At 47.1% G+C, this 21,378-nt stretch overlaps 1 protein-coding gene across 5 annotated transcripts in view; it reads left to right on the top strand.

Moving 5' to 3' along the window:
- Positions 1-9,136: 9,136 nt before the first annotated feature.
- PCDH10 (protocadherin 10) overlaps positions 9,137-21,378 on the top strand; it is a 33,429-nt gene continuing 21,187 nt past the window's right edge. For all 5 annotated transcript variants that reach the window (XM_061442436.1, XM_061442416.1, XM_061442428.1 and 2 more), the window contains exons 1-3: positions 9,137-12,636; positions 14,154-14,212; positions 14,782-14,888. In XM_061442436.1, coding sequence (XP_061298420.1) covers positions 10,033-12,636; positions 14,154-14,212; positions 14,782-14,888 — 2,770 coding nt within the window. In that variant the 5' untranslated portion in view covers positions 9,137-10,032. The remainder of the gene's footprint in view (positions 12,637-14,153; positions 14,213-14,781; positions 14,889-21,378) is intronic.

Raw genomic sequence — 21,378 nt, 5'->3', positions numbered from 1 at the left:
GAGACACTCCGCTTGTGACCACACAGCAGGGCAGATTACTATGCAACAGCACGCTGCATTGCTACTTCCACTTGTGAAAAGCACGGCTCCTCTTCTTGCACTACATTGCTTTTTCTGCAGTCCAGCTGCTGCTCCCACAGCTGCAGGATCTGCCGGACCATCCTTTGGAAGCAGCAGCTGCTGCAGCTGGCAGCTCTCTGGGAGCACAAAGTACAGCAGGGGTGCAGAAAGGCTGCTGCTGCAGAAAGAATGTTCTCCCTCCCTGCACAGCAGGGCCCTGCACTGGTACTTGGAAGCTGGGAAGAGCAGCCACCAAGGCCATCCAGCTGCTGTGCTGAGCTCCACCATGGCAGCATGACCCTGCCCACCACGGGGGTAACGTTTCACTGTCTCAAGCTACAGAGCTGATCAGCTCTCCCAAGAGCTTGCAAATGCGTTGAATTAAAAGATGTTGCCCCTTTCATAGAGACAGAATCATTGTATTGGCTGTTGCTCCTGCTGAACTCGATTGCAGCTGCATTCCCCTCTCCTCCTGCCCACGCACATCTTGCAGTACTGTCATTTCTTTCCAAGCTCTACATCAAGGTTCATGTAATTACATATAAGCGTATGTATATGATTGTATATGCATGCGTAACTTCAAAGAGCTTTGCATAGTAAAGCCTGAAAAATGAGAAAACACTGGTATTAAAGGAAGCAGGTGTGATTCAGCAGCTTCTTGTGAGCATTTCAGAAGACAGACACATGTGGCTGCAGACTTCTTTATTGCGTATTGTGCCAGCCCTCCACTTCCTATACAATTGTAATCACCTCTGGATTTCTCCTCATCATGCTCAACTGATTTGCAAGTATTCACCCATTCATGTCAAAATACATTCAGCGGTACTGTCATAGCCCTTCTTAAAGTGAAGGCGCTGGGGCATACGTTACATATGTTAACACACAATAGTATATAGTATTCAACGCATTTGTCTACAAGATCTTTCCTTCCTCATGCATTGCATGCTCTAGCAGAAGTCCTGCAGGTACTAACCAGCTGTTTCAACATCAGCAGAGCTGCTCAATGTGTACCCTGATCAAATGACAAGAGCTTTCATGAAAAAGATCTTGTCCCAAAATAAAAATCTGGTACCACTCGAGTCCCTCGTTCTAAGGAATAAACTGCAGGACTGATGGGCAGCAGAGTGACCTTTTAGTAACAGACCACCACAACACACAGGCTTTTTAGAAGCATCATCATAAGTAAGTTTGAAATCAAACGTTTCTTAAGTCTGATTATGCAACCTGCATACTTTGTTAATAACTTTTCCCGAGTTCTGCTGAGTGAGGCATACCATCCCTGTCCCCCACAGCTGCAAGATCGTGCTGAGCAGAGCAACCTTGCAGCTGCATGAGGAAGTGGCTTCAGGGCCCTCACAGCCCCCCGGGCCCAGAGTTTAGACTTTTGTTGTGAGACAGTCCTTTGGTTTGGTTTCTTAATTGAAAAACTGTAATTGTAGCAACAGCAGGCCCCAACCTGCATACAAATAGAATGTGGACCATTAAGATCTACAGCATAGACTACCTCCTACTTCACCTAATTAAATAGCAATTGTGAGCTTGTCCATGTGCATATGTAAATCCTGCTGATAAAAGGGAAAGGGGGACTCTAGCTTTATTGTTGTTAGGCTGCAGGACCTTAAGAAGCTGCTGAAAGATCTGTAGGATATTTAGCTTTGTGCTCATAGTCTGATTGTTTCCGCTTTTAAGTCTAAATGCTCTTTCAATGTTTTTCTCTTCTTGTTTTGCTGCACTTAACTTTTATAGTCATTTCTCTATGCTTTAGTACTTCTGACCTCCTTTTTCTGCTGTTCCGTTTTTTCTATATGTATGCTTTTCTTTTTTGGCTTTCTCCTACTTCCCTACCAGTGGTGGGAGTAGTAAGTGTATGGATGATAAGTGTACACATGCTTCAAATCTATATCCAGCTCTACAGAGGAGCTTGCAGTACCCTGGAAATAATTATTCTGAGAAAAATGTTGTTCATCCTCCACAGCAATTGTGTGGAACATATGAACTTGCACAGTTTCTGTCATGCAGTCCAGCCACTAAGCAGGAGTTGTGAGAGAAGGCATCTAGTACAGATTTTTCAAGGACCAACTTATAAATTTCTAGGACTGTGGAAGCTGAGGCTTTTCAAGGACTTATCACTTGGGTATATCTTCCTGAGACTGGCAAAAAGCACTTTTGAAACCTGAATCTGCTAAAGTCACTCTTCCAAAATGTGGAGGTGGTAAAATTTCTGAATTGAATGTTGTAATATTTTTAGTATAGACAAAAAAAAAAAGTGTTTTCCTCAATTATTGCCTTATAAATTACTAAAGTGCTTTCCAATTGGAACTTTCTCAGTTCTCAAATTGAGGTGAGTAACACTACGGGAAAGCTGACACTATCCAGATGTTATATTTGAGGAGAAAAAGCAATACCTGAGTGTAGGTTCTTACCATGTGAAGACTCAAATAGGCAAAAAAAAAGTCTTAGCTATTGGCAGTCTAAGTAGGTCCACCTAAACAGGTATAAAAATACAGATGTGTGCTCTCCTTCTAAGCGACTACATAATTATAACATCATTTTTCCCATATTTCTCCCTTCCCTTCCTAGTTGGTGCTATTGTTATCAGCTGCATAGTTGGTATGATGACTCAGATGATAGAATTATGCTGGAGATTATATATACATGGAACACTGAGGCCCAAGAATGCAAACTCTTCTGGGCAAACAATCCAGGGGGGTTGTGGTGTTTATTCTACCAAGCATTACACATACAGTATTGTAAGGCTCAGAATGAAAGTTTTATATTTTTAACTATTGCTTTCAAGCTGAACCTCGAAACAAGCTATGCTTTAGTTTAAGGCTTGAACTTGCTCTTGAAAAGAAAACCAGCAGAGCAATTTTCTTTATAGTGAGTAACTACATCTACCTATGGCTTTGAGTGTATCATAAGAAGGTTAACAGAGTCTCAAGAAACTGGAGTTTTCCACTGCAGTTTTGTCCTCATTTGCTCTAGTAATCATTCAAGCTTAGCAGCATTTGTTGAATTCAGATACAGGTCAACTGTATTTCGATCAAGTTCAAAGAAACAGGTGCAGCTGATTGAGCCATATCATAAAAAAAGAAATGTATACAGAAAATAGTGGTTGGATTATGCCTGTATTGATAAATGTGACACTATTTTGCCTCTCAGCTGATGAAATACTAGGTTTCTAACTATGGAGTAAGCTGTCTTTCTGAAAATTCTAGTTAGATGGTAAGAAATTTGCCTTATTGAAAAGTATTTTGTCAAGAAACATCTTCTGTAAGGTAAGTTTGATACAGTTGTCATCCCTCCACTGCAAGTAAACTGATAAATTAAAAGGAATATGTATTTTTGAACTGATCACCTTGTGTAAGGTCATTTGGTTGGTCTACAATGCATCTGCAGCACTACAATAAGTGTTAAGTTCAGGGTTGTCTAATTAATAGATTGAAAATAATGAGACATGATGCAAACTTATAGGAATTGGGCCCAGTGTATGTTAGTTAGTGTAAAGCCATGCATATACAAATAAGTGTTTTGAAGTGACCAGGACCTTGGCTGGTCTGATCTGGACACTGTAAAAAGGCCTGATTGCTAGAAAATGATGACAACTTAATTGTGGAAACAATAGATTTTTCCTATAGTTATTTCAATACAGACTTAAATCAGCTAAAACCACAAGTCATTAAAACAGGCTGGGATTACTTTTTTTTTTTTTTAATAAACATTATGATAGACTGAGAGCTCAAAAAGGTGGGATAATAGCAATGGACTGCACCAATCTGGTGTTTCCACTGAACAGACTCTTGCGCGAATGATCTCCCTGAAATATGCACGAATCTGGGGGAGCAAGGGAAAGCAGGCAGAAAGGTACAGAAACCACTATAGGATGCATCCACTGTGATTCTGCTCTGGTCTGTGGTGCACCCATGACAATTCTTATTCAGAAAGACTGCTGGCACCTTCTGGAGAGGCTCCATCACATCTGATCACTAGCGCAGCACAGAAGATGTAATGAAGTAATACTTCATCTTCATTTATTAAAACAGCTGTCTAAGGTCATAAATACAACGAGTTGTTTTTATCACCAGGAGTACTCCCATAAGCATGAGGATGATGATTAACATCATCTCTCCAGCTCTGCTTACATTTGCAACCTCGCAGCAGATGCTTGGCTCCAGTGTTGTTTAAAAGCCATCAGAAAATGTCTTAATCACTGGTGATCTCTGCAAGAACTTTGATGGCTTCTACATTGATCTGACCCAAGGAGTGCTCCTCAGGCTAACATGAAGGCAGGCTTCTTTCTTATTGATTAGCCAAATTGTCTAGCCTTCCTGTTTTGTCTCCTCATTGGCAATTAAGGGAGAAATCCATTGAGGGAGTGGTGGCAGTGAACCTTTCTCTCTGATACAAATAACTTTAATCAGCCCTGTTAGTTAATTTCTGGAATTGTTCTGTGTTAACTTCTTTTTGAAGCAGGATTTTCATCCTACGGGAGTCGGTAAAACATACACATTTTACTGTTGGCAAAGCAGGCTTTTTCTATTGGTGACATCCTTCCCTTCTTATTTACAATCCTAATCACAGCACTGATTCCAGTAATCTTTCCTGCACTAAGAGCTGTTACTAATTCCCTTGAAGGAGAACCTGGGTGGGTTTTGTTGGGGCAGTTTTAAACCTAGATAATTAAAATTAAACCAAGTAATGATAATCCAGGAGATTTGGTGGTAGGGGGGTGGAGGCGGCGGGGTGCGGTGGTGGTGTCCAATTTTCAATTTGTTTTTAACATCCCAGCAGTACAGAGGCTGTGATGTTGCTCAGCCTAAAACCAATACTGATACCTAAAATAGAACCAAAAGATCGTTTTGGTGGCTCAACTAAACAATGGGGATTAGCTTTCTACACCCAAATCCAAGTTAGAAAAGTGATTGCCTAATCCAAACCTCAGCATTTAGCCATTTTCTTACTTGTGTGACTCCTTTTCTGTCTGAACAATGGAAATGCTACACTTCGGTAATGAGAAATGAAGCACTTCCTCACCTCTTCCCCAACAAATGCTGGTTTAAACCCCCCCTCCCCACAAATGAATGCATAAATCCTTTATCTCCACCTTCCCCATTTCTGTTCTATACTGTTTCATGAAAGGCCAGGACCTGTTTGTCGTTCTTAATGACAAGTGATATTTCAGGCTAGGAACTACTGAAATATTTGGGGATGTTCACAGCTTATGTCACTATGACTTTATCACTACTCTGTGATGAAGGGCAAAAGAATCTGGTTGTGGGAGCAGGAGACTGGCCTCGGGACACTAATGCAGGCTGAATTGCGGGTGAAGCCCCCTCCCTAGCCAATAGCTTTTCCTCCCCTTATCCACATGTACTCAGTTTGTCATGCTGATTCCTGCTCCCAGCGTATGCCAGTTACACACAGAGTTTTTTACCTTTAATCCCTGAAATTTGGTAAATAAAGTGCTAGGGAAGTTCTGTTTGAGAGCAAGAGTATTATTTACCATATGTTTTCCTTGCTAGAAAATGCCCCTTAGCATTTCGGGTGCCAAAGAGGCGCATGAGGATTTTGGCAGGGAGGAAAGGTTTGACTTACCCAGGTGCTATCCCCAGCAGCGCAGTGGCTTTACAAACCTGATGTCATCTATTTACATTTGTAAATCACAGTATGGAGCAAAATGCAGCAATATGAAAGATTAGTCTTCATTTGGCAAAGTAACTGCCAAATTAAATGATGACAGATGGAAAAACTAAGTGCTGTGGTGTCAGGGGTCTGGTGACAGCCCTCTGCTTTAGTAAGAGGTAAATATATGAACCTCAGCTGGTGCCTGCAGCAGATACACGTCCAACCTAAAGACAGCCCTCGGATTTTGTTTTATTTAATCGATACCCCCTATTGAAGAGAGCAGCGTACGGCATTAGGACTAAAACAGTGTTATTAGAAAATGATATACTGCACATTAGGATGTATAATTCATGTCGTCTTCATTTGCTCAGGCCGTCGTGAAAATCCATAAATCATTTTCTCGTTCATGCACCGCCGAAGTGCCATTTGTCATTCCGCGTTAGAGGGCTGCCTCAGAGCTCCGCCGCTCTGCGGAGCCCACCACTCCTGCCGCAAAATAGAGGGGAGAGGAGCCGGGGGGGGGGGGGGGGGGGGGGGATCGCACCGCTGGGGCTGCGCCCGCGGGGAGGGAAGGAGGAGGGAGGTGGCTCCCCTGCACCTACATATATCTATGTATGTATGGCCCCGCGTAGTTATTGCCCTCGGAACTGCGAAGCGCTGCGCGGAGATCGCCCTGACGCCGCCTCCGCGGGGTGGAATGCGGGTTGGTGGATATGCCGCGCCAGCAGCCCGGACCCCCGCCTCCCGCTTACCTCCGGTTCCTCCCCCCCCCAGTGGGGAAAAGGGGTTCGGCCCCAAGTGGGCGGGCAGAGGCCCCTCTTCTGGCAAGGTCCCCCGGGGTAGGCTGGTCGCGCCCGGACTGACCGCTTTCCTCGAAGTGGACAGACGTCGCCGCTGCCGGAGCTCCGGCAGCGGGGAGCGTTTAGAGATGGGCTGCTTCGGGCCACGGCAATTCGCTGGAGGCGGCCGTGTCTCGAACGCACCAGCCCCTTGCACCGACACGCAAGAAAGGCACGAACTCGGGGGGCCGTGTCTGAGTCTGGTGCGGGGGAAGCACACCCGGCTCCCTTACGTATCCACGGGACAGCGCCGGCCAGGCTTTTCATGACGGAATCCGTTTTATTGGGAAGCCCTCACCGGAATCGCCCCTCGGCGCTTCCTTGCCCCGCTATAAGCGCTGGGCAAGACGGTGTACCAAGGGGGTACTTCCCTGCCTGCCGCGGCGGCAGGCAACACCGGCGGCTCCCCCGCGCACACGCACGGTTGCCGCTGTCCTGCCGCTATCACACTCCCGCGGCGCGGCAGCACCCGGTACGGCTAGGCCGAGCTTCTAAAGCCGCGTAGCCACTGCCGGGCGTGAGCGCGGTAACAGGAGAGCTGCGGCCGGCAGGAAACACACGCGGCTGCTGGCGGCAGGAGACGGGGGCCCGGGGCCGGCGGGAGACCCGGGGGAGCGGAGCCGGTGCTGCTGCCCGCGCGCAGTACGCCGCTGCCGCCGCTGGGGGGTGCCCGCCGCTCGCGATTGCGGCCGCTGGCGGGGGGCGGGGCCGGCAGCAGAGAGCGCGTAGCAGTCGCAGGGCCAGACGCCGGGTCCGCCGAGCCCGTGGCCGGAGCTCCCTCGTCTCCGCGCAGGCCGGTAGCTGAGCAGCGCGGTTGTGCCCCAAGGGCTGTGCGCCTTGTGCGCCGTGACCCGCTTCGCCGGGGCCCTTCCACGAACTGCTGGCCCCTGGCGTGACGCCGAGGTCGGTTTGGGCGCGGTGGCGTGAGCTTGGTTGTGTCCTCGCTGCCGATGGCCTCGAGCTCCCCTCACCGAGGTGGGAGCGCGGTGACAGGCGTGCGACACGCACAAGTTCGGGAATGCGAAGAGCTGCGTTTCCGCGAGGAAAAACGCATCCGAGCGTACAGTTCATTGATATGTGTGGAAGGAAGCCGGTGCCTGCCGAGGGATTAGAGATGGGGTCAGAGCAGCAGCTGCTAGTACCTGCTTTATGTTGCTCTTTATCAACAATAAAATAACATTTTGGGGGGAAACACACGAGTATTTCATCCTTTTTACTGTTACTTTCTCCATTTTGTGAAGTTTCGGACTTGGCTTCTCAGCTGTGCAGGGCCCCTAGGCAGCCACCCCGCCACCCCCGAGCACTGGCAGATGTTTGGGCTCCACCCGCGAACCCCCGCCTTGATTCCCCCCCTCCCCCCCCCCCCCGGGTGTGACGCTCTCCGCAGTGCCAGTGCGGCTTCGCAGCCAAAGGCATCGATCACAAACGTGTCAGTCGAGCACCTGACGTGCGATAGACACCATTGGTAGATGGACTTTATTTAGCACGGAGCTGCCTCCTCGCTGTCTGAGAAGAGGAAGCAGAGCCGGGCGGGAGGGTAGCCGGCGCGGGTTACCGACATCCGCGGGCGCCGCAAGCCCAAAGCCCTCGGTATAGGTTCGGAGCCTCCACCGCCGTTAATGGCTTCGGCAGCAGGGAAAGCAAGTACAGTGAGCACCAACACCGCAAAACCACCAGGCCAGGGGCAGTGAGCCTCCGCGAAGGCTCCCTGCCCGGCCCCGCCGCACCCGCGGGACCCAGTGACAATATATGACATGCCCGGCCTCCCTCTTCCGTTACGTTCGTGGAAGTTCCGAAGTGTAAATCAGGAGAAAAAAAAATCGGCGCAGGCTAATGATACTTTAAATTGGCTGGAGCTGGAAACACTGCACTGGCGGAAAGTTGCACTTTCTCCACCGACTAATGAGCTAAGGAGGCCCGCTGCGGGTGTGTGTAAATAATCTCATGTTTCCCCTTGTTTATGCTCTAAGAACGTTACAGCGCCCGACCTGGGGTAGGAAAGTTAGAAGCTGGTGGAAATTCCCTCTCCAAGGAGAGGGCTGTTAACGATTATGCGTGTCTGCGCTGACGACGTGCGGTGATCTCCCTGCCCAGCGGCTGCAGTGGGAGAACGAATGTTCTTGCAGGCGGGAAGAGAGGCGGAAAGAGCCTCGGGAGCTGCAGGGTTAGCGTCGCTCTGCCTGCCTGCCCTGCTTGCTTGCTTGCTTGCTTGCTTGCTTGCTTGCTTGCTTGCCTGCCTGCCTGCTTTGCTTGCCTACTTTGCCTACTCTGCCTGCCTGCCTGCCTGCCTGCCTGCCTGCCTGCCTGCCTGCCTTGCCTGCCTGCGCGCTCGCCCGCTCTCCTATCTCTGACGCAAGATACTCGACGTGCTCCGCGGCCAATAGGGTGCCGCCCCCGGGGGCGTTGCTGCCGACTGATTGGTTGGCAGGAGCCGAGCGCTGCGCAAAAACAGAAAAGCTGAGCGCTACCGGCTCAGAAACTGTCGGCAGAGATCAGAGGAGCTGCAGCGTGAACAGGGGCCGGGACCGGAGCCGGGACGGCAGGCGAGCGGCGGCAGCGGCAGCAGCAGCAAGCAAGCAAGCAAGCAAGCAAGCAGGCAAGCAAGCAGAAAGACAGACACAGAGAGAGGGGCTAGACGCAAAAGCAGCAAGAGAAGAAAAAAACTCATCAGCACGTCCATAAAAAGCAGAGTGATGATGAACATAATAACAATAAAAGAAGAAAATGAAAGACTATTAACAGAAAAGAGAAACAATTAAAATCTTTAAATAAAAAAAGAGGAAAGCCCTGAGAAATCGGGGAATGAAAGTTTTGGGTAGCAAAGCTGCGCTCTGCCTTTTTTTGATATGAAATCTTTTTGCGGGTTATAATTTTTTTTTTTTTTTTTAATTTGGCGGGTTTCTGCCTTTTCCTTGCATCTGAAGAGGGCATGTCCGCCGGCTCCTCCAGCAGCACCTACCCCTCCGGCTCCCACCAGGAAGACAAACCGAGGACAATCTTGAAATATAACCATTTGCTCCTTGGGATTTGCTGCTGCTGCCTCCGCCGCTGCTGCTGCCGCGGTGCAGTGCCAGGACTCTCGGAATAAATAAAAGCGGGCTACTGTGTATCTCTAGATCCATCCAGCTAATAGCTATTATTAGTTGTCCATTTATTTCGAAGATCACAGATGAAGTGGGGACGCCTGTCTTCTTCATTGGGTCAGCGTGTGAAACAATAATACTCGTAGCAAAAAGAAGGGAGATGGGGGAGAAAAAAAATCCTAACATGAATCAGAAGAAATAATATCTAGCACCCCCCTCCTAAATCAACCACTTCCCCCCTCCCTTTCCTTCCCCCTCCCCCGATCCCTCTCCACACGCTCGCAGGCGCGGACACACACACAGAGCTAGACAGGCAGAGGCACACACGCTGTAGTGTGTATTTTCGGAGGAGGAGGTGGTGGTGGCTTTTGGAAAAAGAGGAAGAGGTGGTGTTGGGGAGGGGGGATCTCTTTCCCCGTTTGGAGATGATTGTGCTATTCCTCTTTGCTTTGCTCTGGATGGTGGAGGGGGCCCTTTGCCAGCTCCATTACACGGTGCAGGAAGAGCAGGAGCATGGCACGTTCGTGGGGAATATCGCCGAGGATCTGGGCTTGGACATTACAAAACTTTCGGCTCGCCGCTTCCAAACGGCGCCCAACTCCCGTAGCCCTTACCTGGAGCTCAACCTGGAGACCGGGGTGCTCTACGTGAATGAGAAGATAGACCGGGAGCAGATCTGCAAGCAGAGCCCCTCCTGCCTGCTGCATCTGGAGGTCTTCCTGGAGAACCCCCTCGAGCTGTTCCGGGTGGAGATCGAGGTGCTGGACATCAACGATAATCCTCCCTCCTTCCCGGAGCCCGACCTCACCGTGGAGATCTCGGAAAGCGCCACGCCGGGCACCCGCTTCCCGCTGGAGAGCGCCTTCGACCCCGACGTGGGCACCAACTCGCTGCGCACCTACGAGATCACCCCCAACAGCTACTTCTCCCTCGACGTGCAGACGCAGGGCGACGGCAACCGCTTCGCCGAGCTGGTGCTGGACAAGCCTCTGGACCGGGAGCAGCAAGCAGTGCACCGCTACGTGCTGACAGCGGTGGACGGCGGGCAGCCCCAGCAGCGCACCGGCACCGCCCTGCTCACCATCAGGGTGCTAGACTCCAACGACAACGTCCCCGCCTTTGAGCAGCCCGTTTACACCGTGTCGCTGCCGGAGAACTCGCCGCCGGGCACTCTGGTGCTTCAGCTCAACGCCACTGACCCCGACGAGGGTCAGAATGGCGAGGTGATCTACTCCTTCAGCAGCCACATCTCGGCCCGCGCCCGGGAGCTCTTCGGCATCGCGCCGCGCACAGGGCGGCTGGAGGTGAGCGGCGAGCTGGACTACGAGGAGAGCAGCGTGTACCAGGTGTACGTGCAAGCCAAAGACCTGGGGCCCAACGCCGTGCCGGCGCACTGCAAGGTGCTGGTGCGGGTTCTGGACGCCAACGACAACGCGCCCGAGATCAGCTTCTCCACCGTCAAAGAGGCGGTGAGCGAGGCGGCGGCGCCGGGCACCGTGGTGGCCCTCTTCAGCGTCTCGGACCGCGACTCGGAGGAGAATGGGCAAGTGCAGTGCGAGCTACTGCAGGGCGACGCTCCCTTCCGCCTCAAGAGCTCCTTCAAGAACTACTACACCATCGTCACCGAGGGGCCGCTGGACCGTGAGCAGCCGGGCGGCGACGCCTACACCCTCACCGTGGTGGCCCGGGACCGTGGCGAGCCGCCGCTGAGTACCAGCAAGTCCATTCAGGTGCGGGTGACCGACGTGAACGACAACGCACCGCGCTTCAGCCAGCCCGTCTACCAGGTCTACGTGAGCGAGAACAACGTGCCCGGCGCCTACATCTACGCCGTCAGCGCCACCGACCGGGACCAGGGCGCCAACGCCCAACTCGCCTACTCCATCCTGGAGAGTCAGATCCAGGGCATGTCCGTCTTCACCTACGTCTCCATCAACTCCGAGAACGGCTTTCTCTACGCCCTCCGCTCCTTCGACTACGAGCAGCTCAAGGAGTTCAGCTTCCAGGTGGAGGCCCGCGACGCTGGTGAGGAGCCTCAGCCTCTGGCCGGCAACGCCACCGTCAACATCGTCGTGGTGGACCAGAACGACAACGCTCCCGCTATTGTCAGCCCCCTGCCTGGCCGGAACGGCACCCCGGCGCGGGAGGCGCTGCCCCGCGGAGCTGAGCCGGGCTACCTGGTGAGCCGGGTGACAGCGGTGGACGCCGACGACGGGGAAAACGCCCGCCTCACCTACAGCATAGTGCGGGGCAATGAGGCCAGCCTCTTCCGCATGGACTGGCGCACCGGGGAGCTGCGGACGGCGCGCAGGGTGCCGGCCAAGCGCGACCCCCAGCGCCCCTACGAGCTGGTCATCGAGGTGCGCGACCACGGGCAGCCGCCGCTCTCCTCCACCGCCGCCATACAGGTGGTGCTGGTGGACGGCGCGGCCGAACGGCCCGGCGGCGGTGGCGGCCTGGGCGCGGGAGCGGGAGCGGGCGCGGGGGGCGGCGGCGGCGGGTCCGGCGAGCATCGCCCCAGCCGCTCTGGGGGGGACAGCTCACTCGACCTCACCCTTATCCTCATCATAGCCCTGGGCTCCGTCTCCTTCATCTTCTTGCTGGCCATGATCGTGCTGGCAGTGCGCTGCCAGAAGGAGAAGAAGCTCAACATCTACACCTGCCTGGCCAGCGACTGCTGCCTGGGCTGCTGCTGCTGCTGCCCTTGCTGCAGCCGCCAGGCACGGGCCCGCAAGAAGAAGCTCAGCAAGTCGGACATCATGCTGGTGCAGAGCTCCAACGTGCCCAGCAACCCAGCGCAGGTGCCGGTGGAGGAGTCGGGGAGCTTCGGATCCCACCACCACAACCAGAACTACTGCTACCAGGTCTGCCTCACCCCCGAGTCCGCCAAGACCGACCTGATGTTCCTCAAGCCTTGCAGCCCCTCCCGCAGCACCGACGCCGACCACAACCCCTGCGGGGCAATCGTCACCGGCTACGCCGACCCGCAGCCCGACATCATCTCCAACGGCAGCATCTTGTCCAGCGAGGTAAGGCCCGGCCGTGCCCCCCGCCTCCCCTCAGCCACGCACCTCGGGGCGGGCCGTGCGCCGCCGCTGCACCGCGGACTTTCCCCCAGGCCCGCGTCGCTTTCTCGGAGCTCCCGCCCCCCCCTCTCCCTGTGCTTTGATTCCCGCCTCGTCCTCCTTCTTCCCCCTTTAATCCATTCTGCCGCCACTCTCCTCTTCTGCATCTGACACTTGGGAGGCTGCAGGGGCAGGAGAGTGCGGCCCGCTCCCCCCCCCCCCCCCCCCCCCCCCCGCTCATGGTTCCTTCTCCCTCGGGCTCTGGAACCGCTGCAGCCAAGCGCGTCCCCCCGCCTCGGTGGGTGTGAGAGGAGCTGGCCCCGGCCGGGCATCGTCGGGTGGGGGGGCAGGGATCCTCCGAGACCGTTAGCTACAGAGGGGTAGCCTCTGGGTTGGGCCGGGGGGAGTGTGTGTGTGTGCTCAGAGGCGTAATCACAGGGGTGTCTGAAGAAACACTTTAAACATCTTTTTTTTTTTCTTCTTGGAATCTTTGGATGTAAGATTAAGGCTTTGGGGGAACCCCCCTCTGGGACTGTGACAATCTCTACAGTTAGCAGCAACTTTAATTAATTTGTGGATTAGGGTTTACTAATTGACTTTTCTTTCCTCTATCTGAACAGCTCTTTATAACCCAAAGCTGAGTTCACAAAGGAAAGCATCAAGAGTTTCCGTGAAATTATATGCAGAGACTTAACATCCCCTCCCGTTAAACATGTTGCCTGCATTGTGTTACCTCGTGTGTAGAAAATTTCTATCAAAGCATACGCCATGCCATAATACTACCCTGTTAATCATTTTCTACTGGATTAGCTCATACAAGCTCTCAGTACCTCTCTGCCTGTGCACTAGTGTAAACAACACATTCCCTATCAACATGAATACTGAAACATGAATACTGGCCCAGCCTGGCAAAAGTGGTTTGAGTGACATTTTTTAAAGCATTGAGTTTTGCAGTAAAATTCCTAATACTGGCTTGTAAGATTGGTATTTCCTCAAAATACTTATGAAAGTCTTGTCTTCTGTTGCCTTTTTAAGGGCTTGAGGGTATGTCAAAGTATTTTCTTCCTTAGGGCGCAGTAACTGTACTGTCTCCCTCTATTTTTATACACTTGGAATTAAACCCAGGCTGAAAACTAGATTACAGTAAGTTTTCTCTCAGACTAAGTAGTACACAACTCTAGAAATAGTTCTGCTGGGTTTTGTGGGAGTCCTTGTGTTGCTTGACAACATGCACTGTGCGAAAACATGTCAGAATCTCACCCCAGAAAAACTCAGGAAAAAACCTTCATGCCTTCCCATCTGTGCGAGTAAGAGCTGTGTTTTTCGCCCCCTTAACATCCTAGAAACAGCTTGTGTAGGCCTACTCACAGCTAAACATTACCATTTTTAGTGAATATGGTGAGGCTCTCTGGTATATTTTCTGAGGTTGGTTATAGAAATATCAAAGAGTTAAAATACTCCCCAATATTTTCTTTTCCTAGACAAAACATCAGCGTGCTGAGCTCAGTTACCTAGTTGACAGACCCCGACGAGTAAACAGGTATGATCCCCTTAGCCTTGTTTTCCTTGTGCATGCTTTATCAAGTCTGAATGGGGTGCAGAATTGTGTTTACTGCAGATGTAAAATACCAGTAAAGCCATGGGAAATTGGTCGTGTAGTTGTACTAAATAAAACACTATCGATTAAAGGAGTTTGATTTGTAGCTTTTCTGAACTGGTTTCAAAACCAGCTGAAAAGAGAACAAAATCTCATATTGTATCAGTTTAAAATGTGCTTTAAATACTTAAGAATGGTTCTGTAGGGTCTTCCAGAAAACACTAGGCTTCTCGAGGTAAAGTGGAGCTATCCAGCTTAAGTAAAAGCTGCGAAATTCTTTATACCGATTGCATGAAAACCAGACAGAGTGCTAACACTTAGTGTCCATTTCAGCTAGCGTGCTGAGGTCTGAAAATGCCAGCTTTGTTAATGGTGGGCAGAGCACCTCTGCAGCAGCAGTGCAGCAGGCACGAGTGGGTGAATGCAGCACCGTGTTTGGCCATGTGATGGCAGAAGAATGTTTTATGAGTTCCTCTTTCATGATTCTAATGTGAAGATGTTTCTGTGTCTAGTTCTGCATTCCAGGAAGCAGACATAGTAAGCTCTAAGGACAGTGGTCATGGAGACAGTGAGCAAGGAGACAGTGATCATGATGCCACTAATCGAGGTCAATCCTCTGGTAAGTCTGAAAAGAGAATGGAAATAGTAGCTCTTTAGGTAAAGACCCTAGAAAAAAAGAACAGTTATTATAGGAATATAATACAAGAGTGGCATAAATAATGTGAGCATATTGTAGGGGAGGCTGGGTTTAAGTCAGCTTGCTACTACATCTACCTGGGCAAGGAGATGATTTTCAACCCCTTTTATTCATGGGGCAGAGTTCATTTTACTCATTGGGGGGAGGAGGTGAAAGGTGGGGTTAGTATGTTATTCTGCATCATTTGCTGTAGCAAAACTTCCTGCACATTAAAACAAAGTTGTTGCTACCTTTTTTAATGCATTTTTTTCCAGTGACAGCCTTGCAGAATTTCAAAGCACTAGGCAATTTTGTTTAGTTGGCACTTCAGCTGGCATGGCAGTGTGAAGTGCAGGGGGAGTTCCCAAGGGAAAGAATGAATCCAGGGATTGAATGACAGCCAGACTGTGAGGATTTTTCCTGGGGATCAGTGGAGACACATTGGGTGCTCTGAATGTGTAATACTGTAGCATTTTTTGAGGATTGTTTTTTAATTCAAATTGAGGCGCCATATAGTGTAAGTGATCTCCATGTTAATAAGGCCAAGGTATTCCTAAGTACATCTCTCTCAGTCCTGAGAAAAAAAATAAGTGCTTTAAAAGACTGTGATTTGATTCACCTCAAAAATACGTACATTGCTGTGTTATCTCCATGTGTACAGCTTTCTGTCTTTGCTCTCATACCGTCAGCTTTCTTCTGAAAGGAACGTTTGTTTACAGTCTATGCATTAGAATTCATTCTCACCCTCACACTGCGTTTTAGCCACCAATGCTTGTGCTTTCTTCCCTACCACAGTCTCCAACAGTCTGGTGTGTCTTAATTTAATACAGTGATTTCTTTTCCCTTGTTTGCTCTATCATGTATAAGGATCCGCTACAAGTGTGTCGTACAAAGTCCTGCCAGAGTCTCTCCAGTCGTAAGTTTTTTTTCCCCTGCCCCCCATCTTAGAAGACACCAGGGGAAGGGACTCAGTACTGTCACAGCAGTGCTGTCTCACCCGTGTGCTCTGTTAAACTCCCCTATTTATTTTTTTTGAACAGAGCCTTAGGTGACATGGTTTAGTTTGAGGTGTCCCTGCCCATGGCAGGGGGGTTTAAACTTGATGATCTTAAGGTCCTTTGCAACCCTAACTATTCCATGATTCTGTGATTCTTGCTGCTGTAGTCACTGTGCCCTTAACCATGGGAAGCACAGGCACCAGGGGAAGAGGGCCCCTTTATATTGCTGCAAGTCATTAATATGCAGACCTAATGAGACTTGAGAAGAGCCAAGAGTCTCCGGAGCTCCCTGCTTCTTGCAGGGCTTCATGCTAAGTGAACAGAGTGTCTATTTTGTGTCTGGGAACCTGACAACAAACCAGGTCTTGCCAGAAGTTTACATCTGAACACAGAGCCTCTTTCATTTTTGGCCTATATATGGCGTATGATTTATTGTTGTTTTAAAAAGCAGTGTATTTAGACTCCCCCCGCACTTTCTTTTGCACTGTTTCTGATGCAGCAATCAGTGCTACTGAGTTATAAAAAGCTCCCTCTTCTGCTGCCCTCCCTGCATTCCATTTTTTTTTTCCTTTACACATTTTACTGCAGCAGTCATCTCAATTAACATTTCAATCAGCTTAGTCCCTCAACATAATGAACCATAATAACCAAACAGGAGAGAAAAGAATAAACATCTGCAGAAGGGGATGGATTTGACTGATGGTGGGAATATAACCATATAGTTGCACATCAGCTGAAAGCTATTCTCTTTTAGATGCATTCGGTACTCATTGTGCCTCTGCTCTTTATTCTCTCCATTTTAAAAGTAGTCTATATCTCAGATATGAACATTGGAACTACAGTCAAACTTGGCATTAGTCTTTAGCTGGGTAAATACTTCACTTTCATCATCTCTGTTTTATCAAAATAGGAGAAAAAAAAACTTGTATTTTCAAAATAATCTCAAATCTTTAAGAATCTGATTTATGAACTTCTGTGTTTTCCATGGTGATTACATATGAAGTAATGAAAGGTGATAATTAAGTTTGCTCTACTTACAAGTCACTGTTTGAACTGAAACGTCAAATACACAGAACTTCCAATTTAACATACTGGTGCTGTGATTTGACAATAATTCACATGCACAGTTTTTAAATGCTAGTTCTAGATAAGTATTTAAATACAGGTATCTGTAAAAACTGCTTTAGTTTTCTACATACATCGAATACAGTTTTCCTGTAACTTTTGGGCTGAATCCTGCTGTCATGACACAAAGACTGTGCCCCTTGACCTCAGCAATGGTGAGATATTTTGATACAAAAACTTCACTCTTTCACCACTCTTGTGGTGAAATTTATGGGGAAAAATAGGAGCATAATCTTGAATGGCTAAAGGGTATATCTGAGGGAACGCCTTCCCAGTTTTTCAGTTGTTCTGGTGCTCTGATCAATTTCTTCTAAATTATTGAAGGAAAACAGAGTGGTTGATAACATGGCAGAAATTTGGGCTGTTCTGGGTTTTGGTTTGTTTTGGTTTTTTTTCTGTTTTCTGATAACATGCAGCATCCTATTCGTTTTCCAAAGCATTTCATTTTCATCCAAAAACATTCAGTAGGTAATTCACATTGACAAGTAGAACTCACTCCATACCAGTTTTAATCAGCAGCATGTTCTGCTTACAAAACATGATTTTACTGTTCTGTACATGACTTTTGTTACTGTCAATAGTGAACAGTCCTGTGGCACACAAGTAGCTATTCTGTAGTAATCCATTGCTAGCCAAGCTGACTAGCCATGGTCACAGTCAGTTATTAATTGTGAAGAAGAACATGCAGGATGAAAATCTGTAACCATTTTGTAGATTTATCCTGCACAGTTATTTAGTGACAATATGTTTTACTATGTTTTGAAATAAGATTTTAGTTCACCTCTTCACAAAATGTATTTTCTTAATAGTGATTTAATCATGGTTTGAAACATGCTGGAGTGTATGTAAGAGATTTGTATTGTTCCCTTTAAGGTACCACCTGAATGCCTCCTAATTATCTTCTTACCTACCTTAATGTCCATGAAGTATAAAAGTACTGTCATCTGCATTTAGCGGGGAATGGCAAGTAGTGGGGTACTCAAGAGCCTAATTTTCATGGACTGAGTAGTCATTTCATTAACTGGGATAGGAATCTAAGCTTTTTGCAAAACAACTTTCTGAAAGTGAAGAAGTGCAAGATGTTTTTGGCAAGCAGAGGAGGTGTTTCTCAAACCCAGAGTGTGTATTCTAATTACTTGTGCTCTTCTTTGAAAATTGTTGAAACAAAAGCTACTATTTGTTGTAGAACAAATACAACTAATACAACACTACTACCTATTATTAACACACTATATTTCAATCATGTTCTGTAGGAGTGATTTCTAAGCATGAGGTTAGTTTATTTCCTATGGTTGATTAAATTCTTGGCCTCCCTTGTGAAATTGCCAGCTTGGGTGCCAGTTAATACTCTGCATGCATGTATGTTTAAATTGTATGATTAGACACCTGTCCTGCAAGATCTGGACTCATGCCATCAACATTTTTCATATGGCTGCTCACTAGCTACTCAGCTTTCTCAAGCCACACAGGCAGACTTCTTCAAAATACTACCTTTGCTTCAATGCACTTTGGGAGGGAATACTCAAGATGTGGAAGCCAAGTATGTACTGTCATGTATATACTATAAAATACATCAGCTTAATATATAATCCCCTGGACAGTATATATTGGCTGAGATCTAAAATCAGGCTTCCACTAGTCGACTTTATGAAGGGAAATGATAAGGGTCTAATACAAAGGCACAGGGTGAAATATTGCCCCACACCTCTCTAGTACAGATTAGGTAAACCCTAAGATGGTTAGTATGCATTATTGGAGAAAAGCTATGATATTTCAGTGTTCATACAGAGAAGAATTTGAGAAGTCAGAAGAAGAATTTTAGTTATGAAGGGACAGAGAAAGCCAGTATTTGTTCTGAGCCTGTACAGAGTGACAGTCAAAATCAGTTTTGAAGATCACTTCGGCTAAGAGTCTATCTTGGATAAAGTGAGAGCAAACATTAAAATGGCTTAGAAGAGTGCTTTGGCTCAAGTTGAGGGCAGTTTCTTTTTATTTTCTTTCCTTGGGCTACATGCTTAATAATGGTCCAGATAAGGCTTTGAAGTTGGAAGAGCTGAATATTGAAGATGTTTGGGTCTTTATTCATGTTCTCATGCAGATGAAGTCAGTTTTCTCCAAGGCAGCACACCAATTACGTAGTAAGAAAGAGTGATAACAACTCTCTTTCATAAAGTCTAGTTCTTCAGTAGACAGAGTCTTCTACAAAGGAAGTTAACATCATTATCCTTATTTACTGACACAAAACATGAATCATAGGGAAATGAGTAACCTGCTGAAGATTATACTAACCAAATAGTTGTTCTGGTAATGGAGCTCTGAAAAGGAGGCCTGGTTCCCTACAACATGCATATCTCGCATCTAGCTAGTTTTTTCTAAGAAAAGGTACCATGGAAGAAACAGAAAATGCCATTTAATTCCAAGTAAAAGTTATGGAAAAAAATTACACATGTAGGAGAAAAAAAACCACTTCTCAGTAACAATACTATGAAAATATGTTGTCAACATTTAATTTGTATCTTTTTATTACATTGTTTACTCAGTAATACATATGAACGTGTTCATTTATTACTCTAAAGGCTTGGTATATGGCTCTTCTCTCTTAATTAAATTAAGAAAGAATGCATTATTTTAAAATGGTTTGAGGCCTAAATTGTCTTTAAAACCAATTAGAATTAAATAAAAATAGAAAATTTTAATTTCCCCTTTTATAATAGAAAAAAAGAAGTGAACTGGGACTATGCTTCAGAAATGCAACACTGCCACGTATCTGATTCAAAGCACCTATGTTCAGGAAGTTCAGATGCAGATATCAGATACTTAAGTCCTTTCCTAGTTTTGGATTTCATTGGAGGGAGGGGCAGAGGTTCATTTTCCTTCAAAATCTGCAAAGTTAGAGTTGTGTGAGAGCTCATATTGCCACTGGCCTCTCTAGTAATAAAGATTTAAGCAAACAGGAATGAACTAGTGTCCTTTGCCATGAGCTTTTATATGTATACTGTATTTGAAACAGTGCAGTACTTATCATTTTGCAGCACTTCAAGTGCACTCTCTTTGTATCCACAGAGGACGTTTGAAATTCGTAATTCGGAGTAACCTTTAAAATCTCAGTTTAACTGTGTGCAAGGTCTAATATGATAGCTAAATGAAAAATATAAAGCATTTTCCTATAATGTGGATTTGCAATTATGATAGGTTAGTTCTGAGGGATCATATATGTAACCAGATTTATGAGGGAGATGAGATGGAAGTGTTATATTGCTGAACATTTCTTTTTGTTATAAATCAAGAACATGATTCTTGGCGTATGAAGGAGTTCTGTGCTGAATGTCTTACTTCGTTAAGCATGATATATCCTTCCTTCTTGGAAAATAGCAAATAGCCCTGCCTGGTGTTTTTAATGTTTTTCAGTTAGAGAATTCTATACCATGACCTGCAGGAAACAGGTGGAGGAAGCATAGCCAGCATTCATAACAAAGTCAATGTAAATATACATGGGTGCCCAGGGATTTTAAATTCAGACTGCCAATCTTAATTTCTCTCCTGTCAAAATGCTAAAACCAAGGGCTTGGATCTGCGTCCTTTAAACTCTTAGGGAATACTGCAAGTGATTCAAGTACAAGGAATACCCAGCCCAGGCTTCTTTGAACATTGTGTTCCCATCCTAAACAAGCATTTACATTCTGGCTGTGTGTTCCAGCAGTGTATATTAAAATTCAGATTTATATGTATATAATTTTTCTTATTTTACAAATTCTTTCCTTCAACGGGGGTGGGGGGGGGAGGGAAGTTTGTCATGTAAGCTTGCGTTTTATGTCTCATACATTCATTACTTTGTTTATTCAGAATCCTGATTTATAGTGGCTGTAACATCTCCTTTATAATAAACTGTTATATAATGCTATTCAGTGCACTGCAGCAGACAAGCAGTATTCAAAAGGGAACTAGAAAAATAATATTTGGATAGAGGCATTTTGCAGTTTAGCAGCTGATGTGAAAACAAAATAGTAAAATGGAGGGTAATTTTCCAGAGGAAATAAAAATCCACTATGGGGAAAGAAAGGGTCTGTCTTTGACTATATATCTTAAACCCAGTAATATTATAATATCTACCTCCTCACTGACTAAAGAATATAATTTAATATTTAACAATAAGTTTTCCTTTCTCCTGCTGTCTGTCGTGAAATGTTGAATGAATATGGTCACTGATACACTGTTAGCAAATGTGTGATAATTTTCTTATTAAAAGTAGGAAAACATATATATGTGTTTACATATAACTTTGCTGGGAAGTCTGAACATTGAAATAACCA

This window comes from Pezoporus flaviventris, unplaced genomic scaffold, assembly GCF_033815535.1.
Source record: "Pezoporus flaviventris isolate CSIRO_AGI_PZ_B2104156 unplaced genomic scaffold, CSIRO_AGI_Pfla_v1 ptg000002l, whole genome shotgun sequence".
NCBI classification, from domain to species: Eukaryota; Metazoa; Chordata; class Aves; order Psittaciformes; family Psittacidae; genus Pezoporus; species Pezoporus flaviventris.
This window is presented reverse-complemented; position numbering and strand designations above follow the sequence as displayed.